Source organism: Trachurus japonicus, chromosome 18 (assembly GCF_045865225.1).
Source record: "Trachurus japonicus isolate A0001 chromosome 18, Traja_1.0".
In the NCBI taxonomy this organism is placed as follows: Eukaryota; Metazoa; Chordata; class Actinopteri; order Carangiformes; family Carangidae; genus Trachurus; species Trachurus japonicus.
Window position 1 is genome coordinate 10,791,961 of NC_140924.1, and position 13,698 is coordinate 10,805,658.

The 13,698-nt window shown below is 40.6% G+C and overlaps 1 protein-coding gene across 2 annotated transcripts in view; it reads right to left on the reverse strand.

Moving 5' to 3' along the window:
• Positions 1–13,698, reverse strand: part of LOC146968728 (F-box/WD repeat-containing protein 7-like) — a 52,607-nt gene that overhangs the window by 22,294 nt on the left and 16,615 nt on the right. Inside the window, exons 1-5 of one of the 2 annotated variants that reach the window (XM_085759572.1) lie at positions 8,947–9,368; positions 4,944–5,026; positions 3,791–3,926; positions 1,938–2,072; positions 513–636 (exon numbers count right to left, since the gene is read on the reverse strand). In XM_085759572.1, the coding sequence (XP_085615698.1) occupies positions 513–636; positions 1,938–2,072; positions 3,791–3,926; positions 4,944–5,026; positions 8,947–8,985 (517 nt within the window). In that variant the 5' untranslated portion in view covers positions 8,986–9,368. Of the gene's footprint in view, positions 1–512; positions 637–1,937; positions 2,073–3,790; positions 3,927–4,943; positions 5,027–8,946; positions 9,369–13,698 lie in introns of those variants that run through there. The other variant, XM_085759570.1, reaches the window with a different exon arrangement.

Sequence of the window (13,698 nt, forward strand, 5' to 3'; positions counted from 1 at the left end):
AGGGGTTTTTTTTGGTTTCTCCGGCACATTTGCTTTATCTACTGTACACTTTGTATGTTTTTTTTGTTGTTGTTCCACTTTTTAATATGCTGTTTCATACACTGCTCAAAAAAATAAAGGGAACACTTAAACAACACATTGTAACCCCAAGTATATCACACCCGTGTGAAATCAACCTGGGATGATAATTTTGATTTACATTGATCATTTTTATGTTATTTTGTTCTCAATACACTCTACTATATATTGAATAACGATTTTAAACAGCTATATTTCATTAATTGAGCTCTAAGATGTGTTGTTTAAGTGTTCCCTTTATTTTTTGGAGCATTGTATATCTTTTATGTGCTAATAAATACAATACAATACAATCAGATCAATCGATTCAAAGCCCAACGGAAAACAAAAAAGCACAGAGTTAAGACAGAAAACAGCAGCAACAAGAGACACAACAGTGAAACCAGCGTTGTGTGTGCACTGTGCAGAGTGTTTGTGTTTGTGTTGTTGTTTACCTTCCTCGCGGCACTTCTCCCTCCACAGCAGGTTGTCCTCGGCCAGGATCCTCCAGTAGCGGCAGGTCTGGGCCGCCTGCAGCAGATCTCTGGGAGCCAGGAAGGTCAGCACGTACAGGGCCAACTGCAAACACACACACACACACACAGAGTCAGTCCACGTGTTGGTTACATCCTGTTTGTTTTCTTGTGTCCAAAATTACAAAATACAACACAATATAACACTAAACAAACATCAGACGAAATACCACACCAGACAATAACAAAAACATCTCCACACTAACAGCTATTCAGGCCTCGACGAACCCAACTGATTCAACATTTTAACAGACTGAGGAATAAAGGAGTTCCTCTGTCTTTTTAATCGAGCTATAGGGTTAGTCTATATCTCCTGTTGGGTGGCAGCAACTGGTATTCTTCAAATAAAACATTAAAACATGCGTTGGGTCGGACAAAATGTTGTCTGCCAGGGAAAGCATTCGTCTAGTACAGTGGTTCTCAAACTTGTTCACATGAAGGACCCCTAAATTGACACAAATTAGACCATGGACCTCCATTGGACAAAATTTTACACAAATATTTGTTCTGAGACTGAAGAACATTACTTTGTTAGTCCAATGTACGTTCACATTAGGGCCAATGGTGTGAATTTCTCCAAAAACATTTAAACATTTCTAGAAAAAAGTGGTAAAAATTCTCCATAAAAAAAGTAAAAAAAAAAAAAAGAAATTTCTAGAAAACAATGGTAATATTTCAAAAAAGAAATAAGTACTTAAGAATTTTCTATTAAAAAAAGGTTTAAAAAAAATTCTAGTAAAAGTGGAAAAAAAAGAAGATTCTCAAAAAAAAAAAAGGTAAAAAATTCTAGAAAAAAAGAAGTGACAAAATTTCAAGAAAAAGTTGAGGACCCCCTTAACTTCCATTCTAGGGTAAGTGGTAAAATGTCAAAAAATTCTAGAAAAAGTGGTAAAATTCCTCCAAAAAAATGTTTTTAAAAAATTCTAGGAAAAGTGGGGGAAAAAATAATATTCTCAAAAAAACAGATAAAATTCTAGGAAAAAAGTGATAAAATTTCAAGAAAAAGTTGAGTACCCCCTCAACTTTTAATTTTTTCTTTCCATTCTAGGGAAAGTGGTAAAATGTATATTAAAAAAAATTAAATTCTAGAAAAAAAGTGATAAAATTTCAAGAAAAAGTTGAGTACCCCCTCAACTTTTAATTTTTTCTTTCCATTCTAGGGAAAGTGGTAAAATGTATATTAAAAAAAATTAAATTCTAGAAAAAAAGTGACAAAATTTCAAGAAAAAAGTTGAGGACCCCCTTGAACCCTCTCAAGGACCCCTGGGGGTCCCCGGACCCCACTTTGAGAACCCTTGGTCTCGTCTATGCAGCTCTAAAAGGTGTTTAGTGGGCGACCCTGTTTACCTCTTTGGGCAGCAGCGAGATGAAGTCTCTCTGGAACTGCGGCTCGATCACCTGCATCATGTGCTTCACCTGGTTGGTCTCACACCGGTCGATCAGCTCGTCCAGGGCCAGCAGCCGCTCGGGGCCGCTCCACGTCTGAGGAGGAGGAGGGAAGAGGTGATTAGATCTGTGTGTTTATATACAAGGATTTAGTTATCTCTTTCTATCTAATCATTCTGTTTTCCGTTTACTTTTAACTATTTAGTTTCATGTTTTCCCGTTTACTTCCCTGTGACTTAAAGGACTTCTGTTTCCATTTATATTTCCATTACACTGCCATTTCTCTTGTAATAACTATTTTGTTTAATTTGTTTTTCCATTTACATCTAAGCATTTGTTTTTCCATTTATTTTCTAGAAGTTTCTTTTACAATTTGACATTTAACATTTCTTTTTCCATTAATTTTTACGTTTCCTTTTCCATTTACTTTTAATCAGAAACATACAACTCTGAATGTTTTTTTTTTCCTTTTACTCAGTTTCTTTTTCCATTTCTTTTTTAATTTCTTCTCTCTAATAATAGGTGTAACTTTTTATGTCTGATTTTAAGTGTTTCTTTCCCCCCATTTACTTTTAAACATTCCTCTTTCCGTTTATCTGTTCTTGTTCTTCTGTGCACATGTGTCTGCCAGGACATAGTGAGAGTTTCTTTGAGAGCGTGTGTGTTCGTTCTTGAGTTTGAAAGTGTTTCCGCCTCTCTGAAATCGTTTCAACTTGTTCCCCCAGCCAGAAAAGAGAGACTTATGTTTTTCATTTGAATGTGCATGTGTGTGTGTGTGTGTGTGTGCATGTGTGTGTGTGTGTGTGTGTGTCTGTCTGTGTGTGTCTGTATTTGTATGTTTTTTTTATTAGTTACATAAGAGCGGCCTACAGGCGTGTTTCTTCTGCCGCTCTGTGTTGTCGTGCACCCAGCGGAAGATGCTCACACACTCACTTTATACCAAAACGCAGAACATCAAGGGGAAAGCGGGTGCATTTTATGGCGCTGCAGGATGCGTTAAAGGGATAGTTCACCCAAAATTGAGTGAAATTGCACTCATTATCTACTCACCCTCATGTGGACTAAGGGCTGGGAGAAGTTTCAGAGTCCTCCGTGGCTTCTCTGAGTTACAGGGGGTCTCGGCGTAGCAGTGCATGTCCATATGACGGTTGCAAATGGATACCAACTGTCTTCGTAACAAAAAGACACACCAAAAAACATCCAAATACCTCCATGCTGCTCGTATGTAATGTCTGTCTTGTATTGAAGCCCCGAAATGCAAAATTGTCCCGAAAAAAATTAAATAAGTCTATTTTTCAAGCTTGTTTTGTAGCGGAAGCTTCTCAAAGCTCCTCTTCCCGGTTCGTCATGGAGGTATTTGGATGTTTTTTGGTGTGTCTTTTTGTTATGAAGACAGTTGGTATCCATTTGCAACCGTTATATGGACATGCACTGCTACGCCGAGACCCCCTGTAACTCAGAGAAGCCACGGAGGACTCTGAAACTTCTCCCAGTCCTTATGCCACATGAGGGTGAGTAGATAATGAGTGAAATTTCAATTTTGGGTGAACTATCCCTTTAACAAGGAGTGAAAGCTGTGCATTCACTAAATGTGCAACCAGTGTCTCTTATTATGTTAGAAAATACAAAAATTTGATTGAATTTAATTAAAACTACAATGTATAAAATCATGAATCAGCCTATAAATGTTGTAGTGGAACAGAAGCAGCTTTAGATGTGGTACTGTGTGTGTGTCTGTGTGTGTGTGTGTGTGTGTGTCTGTGTGTGTGTGTGTGTGTGTGTGTGTGTGTGTGTGTGTGTGTGTGTGTGCTGACCTGGAACGTGTGCAGCCAGTCCTGAAGGCCGTTGGGCGGCGGACCCGAGGTGACCCGCCGCCGCTGAGCCGAGTGCCCGTTGGCCAATCGCAGGTCGCCGAATGTGGTGGGAGTGGCCGGAACCAGACTGGCGGGACTGGAGAGAGGAGGACGACGGGGCGTTAACTTACCCACAATGCAAAGTGAAAGTGACTTTTTTGGCTGCACGACACATCGTCTGAGCAACGCCATCTTTAAAACATTTTTTTACAACATGTCAACCTTTTTGTTATTATTTCTTCATTCTTAAATTAAGTCCATCTACTAGTTGGAAAGAAGCTCCGTACAGGCGGAGGAATACTGAGTGAGTTGGTTAGTTCCAGTTGAACAGGGGGTTATAAAGGGATAGTTCAACATTTTGGCAAATTGGCCCATTGCCATAATCCCTATAGTCATAGCAGTAGGTTCGTTACCTGTAATTGTCGTTTGCAAGCTGTTTTTAGAACGGCGGAGCAGAGCCGCGAGCTGCTCAGAGCTGCGCTACGGAGGCTCATTATGGGATTTCTCGGTTGGTTTCCCTCATCAAACTCATCAAATACACAATCCAACAACTCCACAACGCTCTGGTGGACAAGTTGTGACCTGCACATTCACCACGCTATGAGATAATAACACAACGTTACGAGACAGAGTTGTTTTAGAGGGAAATACAGAGACTGTTTGATGAAAAACTGTCCCTGAAGGCAACATGCATCAGCGGTTTTGCATGTATTTCCCTCTAAAACAACTCTGTCTGGTAACGTTGTGTTATTATCTCATAGCGTGGTGAATGTGCAGGTCACAACTTGTCCACGAGAGCGTTGTGGAGTTGTTGGATTGTGTATTTGATGAGTTTTATGAGGGGAACCAAGAAATCCCATGAGCCTCCGTAGCGTAGCTCTGAGCAGCTCGCGGCTCTGCTCCACCGTTCTAAAAACAGCTTGCACCGACAATTAAAGGTAATGAACCTACTGCTATGACTATAGGGATTATGGCAATGGGCCAATTTGCCAAAATGTTGAACTATCCCTTTAATATCGCAATATAAATACATATTACATGTTAGTTTTTTCCAACATGGTGCAGCCCTAGTTGATACTTGTGCAGTGTGTGTGTGTGTGTGTGTGTGTGTTACCTGAGGTAGCCGTTGCCTTTGCAGTGTTTCTTCCCCGAGGGGAACGGCCGGCCGTCTGGACCATGATCCAACTTCCTCTTCATCTGAAGGTCGAGAGACAAAGACACACACACACACACACACAGAGAGAGAGAGAGAGAGGGAGAGAGGGAGAGAGGGATGGTGAGGCTCTTGCAATCGCATGGTGACTCACTCTACAGGTCCGTCACGCTCACGCATGTCGTTGTCGTCGTCGTCGTCGTGCATGGACGAGTTCATTTGTGTCACCTGAAGTGAATCGGTGCCTTTGTGTTTGTGTTGCTGTTTGTTTTCGCTGCTCGTCGGTTTCCTCATGTTTTAATGAATGAGTTGTTTGTTTATACAGGACGACGCGGCCTCGGCCTGCGTGACTCACTTCAACACGTCGCTCACAATCTCTTTCATCACGTCACAAGACAAAGATCAACTCCACCGTCGCTGCTGCCACGAAGATGAAGCTGTAATTCTAACGTTTCATAAACATCCAGATCTAAAAACCTCAACCTTTAGCTCAAGTTAAAGTCATTCTTTCTAAGTTTTTCTACTTCCTGGTGTTAATATCCGTTCCAGACCAGACTCTACAACTATGTGTTTGTAAAAGGCTGCGAAACAACAAAACCATTATATTATTTTATTATTATGGAACAATATCAGAGATAGACTTGGAGATACTTCATTGATCCCAATGGAAATTCAAGTATCCAGTAGTGCAGACATACATATAACATAATATAATATAATATAATATAAATATAAAGGTAGGGTCAGACTGATGTGGGGTTTTTGGGACCGATATCGATATTAGGGAGTAAAAACTGATGAATCATCTAATACTTCACCTTCTGTTTACATTAACACACGTTTTTTTCAACAACAATCCCTCAAATAAGATTCAGACAAATCTGTACTGGAGACTCAACATTTCACTGTTTAACAATAAATAACTTTGATTATTGAACACGTCCTCTGTGTGCAGCTCTGCAGTAAACTCTGAATCAAAAGAAAAAAGGTGGAAATCCACAAATGAGTAACTGAGCAAATCTATAGAAACAACGTGAATGAACAACAACACTGAGGTTATTTCTCTCCAATGGATCGACCAATGACAGGACGCCATTTCTACATTTTCATTACACTTGATCACAACCACTGGAGTTTTAAAGTGAAACCGAGAGAAGCTGTGTTTCGTCATAATATTATGTTGCAACAGCCTACGATGAAAATAGGAAATCATGTTGAACTCAAGCATGTTAATACATCTACGTTGAACAACTTGGTCCATTTTATGCTTCAGATTACCTTCTTCTATAATCACGTAACTCTTTTATAATCATGTAAAAAAAAAACTATATTATTCCTCTTTATCATTTTGGTAACACTTTATTTGACTCCTATCTCTATAACACATTATAATCATACTTATAATGAGCTATAATGCAGTTATAGCTCTGTATAACTATAGTTATAAACACTCATAAATGATCATAATGCTTTATAACAATCATAACACACTATAAAGCATTTTATCTTGACTTATAAGGTCAGGTATTATAAGAGGTTATAATTGATAGTAACTCACTGACAATGCCCATGTTTATGATGCATTATTAATATAGTTATGTGTTTTAATTGTCTTATAAACGTGTATAACGATCATTATTAACACTCATAAATCACATCATAGAGGATTTTATAATGGCTTATAAGGTCTTAATAGAGTTATAATGCTCTATAATGTGTTATGCTTATTGTTATAAAGTCTAGAGTGTTAATAATGATAGTTATACACATTTATAAGACAATTATAACACATTATAACTATATTTATGCATTATAAATGTGGGCATAGTCAGTGAGTTACTAACAACTATAACGTATTATAATAACTGATCTTATAAGTCATGATAAAATGCTTTAAAGTGTGTTATGATTATTGTTATAAAGCATTATGACCATTTATGAGTGTTTATAACTATAGTTATACAGTGCTATAATTGCATTATACCTTATTATAAGTATGGTTATAATGAGGTATAGAGATAGGCATCAAGTAAAGTGTTACCTAATTGGTTGTATAAATGCTGTAATGATGTAATTGTTGTAATAATTGTTTGATTTAATGTGGACCCTAGGAAGAATTATAGTCTTTATCGCTATGGAGACTAATCAGGATCTAAAGGACAATAAACAATACTTCAGACAAGACGGTTTGTCGTTTGTAGTTTTTATAAATAGGTTCTTATCAGCCGCCGTGAGTCTCCGATCGGCTGATTGATCGGTCGCGCCCTCGTCGTCTCGGCTTCATGACAGAGAGAAGAGAGGTTTGACTTCTCATTCCTCACATCAATGAGATTCTTTTCTTTTCTTAGTATTTCCTGAACCTGGAAGTTTGGTGTTCAGATCGGATCAGAGAGACGAGGTGAAGCTGAAACAGACACATCAAACCACACCGAGTGTTTGTGGTTTTTTCGTTACAACAGTTGTTTCATGAGGAGATGCAGATAAACTAAACTGTAATGAGTAACATAGACGACGCTGGAAACTCCTACGCTGTGAGGGATCCACAAACACATCGACCCAGAGTCTGAATCAGCTCCTCTCTCCCTCTCTCTCTCTCTCTCTGTCTCTCTCTGTGACTCGCCCTCAGTGAATGAACGCAGGAATGCAGAAAATCGGAGGAATGTCGCCGGTGCAGCACGGGTCTAAAATAGAGCAGCACACGCTAACGGGGCTGCACACACACACACACACACACACACACACACACACACATACACACACTGGAGGCTGTGTGTGTGTATGTGTGTGTCCTTCTTCCTCTTATCAGTCCAATGCACAGTTGTGTGTGGAATCAAACCTACGATCACACACGGCTCGTCTCTCTGACCTAAACTCATAATCTGCTTTTCATTTTCTGACTTTTTCTTTTTTTTTTCTCCATGTGTGTGTGTGTGTGTGTGTGTGTGTGTGTGGCTTTAATACCAGCTGTGGCGTCCGTCTGTGTGGATTTCATTAAACCCCAAAGAAAAAAAAACTTGACTTGGGGGTGAAGAACAAAATAAAATGTGTTTACTGTTAAATCCAGACCTGTGAGTTGGAAACACATGTGTAGTTCACTTCACATTATTTCTGCATTAAGACGGATTCATTCATACACATTATAGTGATTCATGCTGCTTTAAAATGTGTAAAATTTGTATTTTTTTTACAGTGCAGAGAAGCAAAAAGCATCATTTTATTGGCATTATGTTCTCTCTGTGTCATTTCAAAAGCAGGAAATGTCGTTTTCTCAGGTTTCATTCATCTGGTTTGAAGCGTCAAACGTCAACAAACTCTATAAACTGAGGCTTTTTATCTCGTTTTACATCTTTAGTCGTGTTATTAAAGCACATGGAGCCTGAGCAGCACCGGCCCACTGGACTGGACATTTGCATTTTCATGTTGCAGAGGAGCAGAGGAGCAGAGGAGCAGTCATCACGTCTCATCATGGGTTTGGATATGAAGAGGCTGAATGAATCTATGATCTGATCAGAGTTATTGATCCAGAACTTTTTATTCCCAACAAGATTTCAACAGATTTTTTTTACAGTTTGCAGCACTTTTTCCCCCTAAAAAAACGGATTTTTCTTGATTTTTTTGAGGCTCAAAGTGCAGCAGACACCTTCCACAGAGCCAATACGCAATAATCAAATGAGGCACACAGACAGGAGAAGGTAAAGAGAGAGGGATGAGTAGCCTCTCTCTCTCTCTCCTGGTTCCGCAGTGGTCCATCACACACACACACACACACACACACACACACACACACACACACACGCTCTCCGCTGTCAGAGGAGAAACGCCTCGTCATCCCCGCGACAACCTTCAATTCCTGCACGAACAGCAGCTCTGTGTGTCCTGACGCCGGGGAACACGCGTGTCAACCACCACCACGACTCTCAATCAATCAATAAACCAGTTTCCGATAATCAATACTACTACTCACTTTGTAGAAGATGAGCTTCAAGGTGCCGTAGAAACCCATGGCTGCGCCCCGGTCGGTGAAACCCTCCCGCAGACCCGAGGAGCGTGAGAACAGGAATAAAATAAAAAATGAAATGAAATAAAATAAAATAAAACGGGTTGAGGTGAAAACGTTAAATCCACACGTCCATCGATCCGCTGTCAACAATCCATCCGGTCAATCAATCAATCAATCAGTCGGTTACAATCGATAGAGAAGAAGAAGTGGTGTTAATCGATATGATCAGCAGCTCCGGGTGGGTTGAGTCCGTGCAGGCTGAGGCAGGGCGCGTGCTGCTGCTGCTGCTGCTGCTGCTCCACTGGAGGAAACTGACTGACTCTCTCTCTCTCTCTCTTTCTCTCTCTGACTCTCTCTCTATGTCGCTCGACCTCCAACAGGAACACGCAGGGACATGTCTCTGTCCGCGAGGGGTGGAGCCGCGCGGAGGTGTGTGTTTCTGTGTGTGTGTGTGTGTGTGTGTGTGTGTGTGTGTGTGTGTGTGTGTGTGTGTGTGTGTGTGTGTGTGTATGAGCGGACAGACAGAGCAAAGCAAAGCTGCACGTTCAGATGATTAAAGTTAACAGGAGAATGTTGCGTGTGTCTCATGTTGTGACGTCGCGGTTCTAGAACGGACACACGACAGGACGTCGCTCATTGGTCAGCAGCTCGATACACTGTAGCATTAACATTCACATGAACATGAACGTTCCACTGCAGGAAGCTCACTCAGCTCGGACTATATTATGTTAACATGTTGGGTCCAAATTAAAAATGTATAGAAAATACAGTAACGTCTTAAAGGGACATTGTGAAAATCGATTATTTCTTTCAAAAGTCTGTTTTTCATTAATCAGTAATCCCCCCCATCAACAAACTTAAAGCAGAAGTAAGCGATCCGGTCGTTTTGGCTAATGCTGCGTTCCAGGCAGGCTTTTGAAATCGTAAATTACAGCTTCAAGTCACAACTTACGACTTTGTAGCGTTCCAGGCAACCCACTCGTGTTTTTCCGACCTGTTTTACCTGTGAAAGTCACTATAACGGCCACTCGTAACTTCTGACCCGTGAAGTCGTACCAGATCGAACTGGTACGACTTCACAGGTCGGAAAAACACGAGTTACGAGTTGCCCTGAACGCACCATAACGTCTTGTCAGCCGATGGAGTTAGCAGCCCCCGCCCTCGTCATGGATCTATTGGTCCTCGTCCCTACGCCACCACATTCACGCGCATCCCTTGGCTGCACACACAGCCCTGCATGCCGTTCTCTCTCCTCATTGGATAAAAACTGTAGGATACGATAAATGTTTTCTCTTCGGCTCAGAGCAGAGCAGAGGGACTGACAGACCCGTGTTTCAGACCAAACACTCTATGTAAGTGATTGCTGTCGGAAGATAGAACTATTTAAGACTTATATTAACACAAATATATCACTTACTTACTAACCCTAACCCTGCTTTAAAGTTAACAGGAGAATGTTGTGTGTGTCTCATGTTGTGACGTCGTGGTTCTAGAACGGACACACGACACGACGTCGCTCATTGGTCAGCAGCTCGATACACTGTAGCATTAACATTCACATGAACATGAACGTTCCACTGCAGGAAGCTCACTCAGCTCGGACTATATTATGTTAACATGTTGGGTCCAAATTAAAAATGTATAGAAAATACAGTAACGTCTTAAAGGGACATTGTGTAACTTCTCCTGTTATCTATTCACGAAAATCGATTATTTGGTTCAAAAGTATGTTTTTCATTCATCAATAATCCCCCCCATCAACAAAGTGAAGTGTTCCTTTCAGCTCTGAATGAGCCGTTCATATCGTTCATATCTACATGGAGCGGGTAAGCTCGGTGCTGGCTGCCATGTGGTGTCGCCATGTTTTTATGTTGTGTGCTGCGGAATATTTGTGTTAATATAATGGTGCGTTCCAGGCAGGCTTTTTAACCCGTAAGTCACGACTTCAAGTCACCAGTTACGAGTTTGTAGCGTTCCAGGCAAGTTACGAGTTACGAACTGGGAACTGGGAGCAGATCGATCTAGTACGAGTTCACAGGTGGGAAGTTACGAGTTTGACTGTACGTTCTAACGGGTAACCATAGGAACAGGTCGGAAAAATACGAGTTACGGGTTGCCTGGAACGCACCATAAGTCTTAAATAGTTCTATCTTCCGACAACAATCACTTATATAGAGTGTTTGGTCTGAAACACGGGTCTGTCAGTCACTCTGCTCTGCTCTGAGCCCAGGAGAAAACTTTCCTTGTATCCTACAACCTTTATCCAATGAGGAGAGAGAATGGCATAAAGGGGCAGTCCTCTCTGTGTGTGCAGCCAAGGGATGCGCGTGAATGTGGTGATGTAGGGACGAGGGCGGGGACTGCTAACTCCATCGGCTGACAAGAAGTTAGCCAAAACCACCGGATCGCTTACTTCTGCTTTAAGCAAAGCTAAGTTAAGTCTAGCTCAACAACACAGCTCATCCCAGCTGTATCTCTGTTAGCATCATTAGCTCATTCTGTTTCTAACAGCAAAACTCACTTGTGACAAAGTGTCTGTTCTGATTGCAGTCAACATCTCTCCCTCCACCTTTTCCTCCATTATTGACCTCCTGCAGGTTCAATTACCTCACACACACACACACACACTGCATCCCCTCCTGCTACCACCGGCATCCGTGCTGCCTCCCTTCGAGCAGGAAACCCTCGAACGAAGCAGCCGGACCGTCACAGATCTCCACTATCAGCACTGATCAATCAGCCCAGATCAATAACTAATTGAGAAAGTCAAACAGCAGCAGCTGTTAACAAGACTGCAGAGAGCACAGAGCAGCTTCACCCACGTTCATGTTGGTGCACAAACTGAACTCTGGAGCGTCTGAACCTACATCTATTATTATTCATCGGCTAATAAACAGAATCAACCGACTCTTCCACCAGTGATGAGCTTATATCACTTTATTTTGGTGTAAACCGTCATCAGTCTCATCAGGGAGGCATCTGATTGGTCCAAAAACCACTCTGCAACAGGTCGACAAACTCAAAACAGTCAACAAATATATAAAAATATTATTTAAGACCCAAACAAAAACACTTTTGAACTTTATTTTTTTAGAATTTAAGTGCGACGCCAATTTCTTTTGGAAAAAATATCGCATCAAATCAAGATAAGGTAGAAATGCATAACAAAAAATGGGAAAAACCTACTTTTGAGTGTATGTAAGTAGTTATTGTTAATTTAATTTTAGTAGTTTCACATCCTTGTTTTGTTGTAGTTGTTTGTTCTTTTGTTTTGTTTTATTTTTCTTGTGTGTTTTTTGCTTTTCTGTCCTGTTTTGGTCATGTTTTTGTTGTGTTGTTAGGTTTGCTCTGTCTTTTGTCTTCTGTTTGTCTGTTTTTTGGTCAGTGTATTGTCGGTTTATACATCGTATATGCCTATTCCCATTCAAAAACAAAAAAAACAAATATACAGGTGCATCTCAGTAAATTAAAATATCATGGAAAAGTTTATTTATGTAACTAATTCAATTCAAAAAGTGAAACTAATAATGTCTTTATTTATTTAATTTGTTTAAATTGTAATGATTATGGCTTCACATTTAATTAAGACCTAAAATTCAGTATCTCCAAAAAAATGATTATTAAAAAAAGCATTTTTAATATCATAATGTTCATCTATATTCACTCAATTGAACTTGAACTATTTAAAATGGAGTTTTCCATGATATTCTCATTCATAGAGATACAAAAAAGAAAATAATGACATGTTTTTGACCATTAACCAAAATATTTGACAAATTTAAATGACGACTTCCTGTTGACACTAAAGTTAAAAGGTCAATTATTCGCCAAATATTCATCACTGTCGCCTGGAGCCAGGCTGCGAGCGCGGAGCAGAGGCAGCGAGACCGGACCGACCGGAAGGATTAGCTACTGGAAAACACACACACACAGACACACACACAGACACACACATAGGGACAGTAATTTTCCTAAACACACACACAGGAGCCCAACGGGGGGTTGAAGGAGGTCGCAGCTTTCTCACAGCTGATTGACCCCAAAGGTCGTCACACTGAAACTCCTACAGAGGAGGAGGGAGGGGGAGGGGGAGGGGGGAGATAATTGGGAGGTCAGACCTTCACCCACAGCCTGAAGAGACAAAACACACAACACCTCCAATCTGTCTCACCTGTTCAACACCCTCCCCCCCCTCCTCCTCCCCCATCTCCTGCTAAGCTGCCATGAAAAAACCACAAAAACCACATGTTGTAGAGCAGTGGTTCTCAACTGGTGGGTCGGGACCCAAAAGTGGGTCGCGGACCCGTTCTGGATGGGTCGCGGACAGCTGGTCAAAAAGGTAAATAATATTTAATGCACATCTGATGTTGGACATGTCTTTTATTTTGAAAAATAACTTATTTTGAAAGGCACACGAGACACGTGAACACATGCAGTTGTGATGGTCCTCCACAGTTTCTTATTATTTGCTCTGAATGCAAAGATATCAGTTTCTTATTAATGTGGCCTGAATGCAGTGAAAATACCTTGTTTTGTGGGTCTTTATTTTGTGCAATTTGATATTTATCCACTTTAGTGAACATGCTCTGAATGCAGAGATGCATTAGAAGTCAAATATATTGTTTTGTTGGTCTCCATTTTGTGCAGTTTGATATTATTTTATTCACTTCCGTACATGCAGTTGTCATGGTAACTCCTCAGTTTCATTCATGTGCT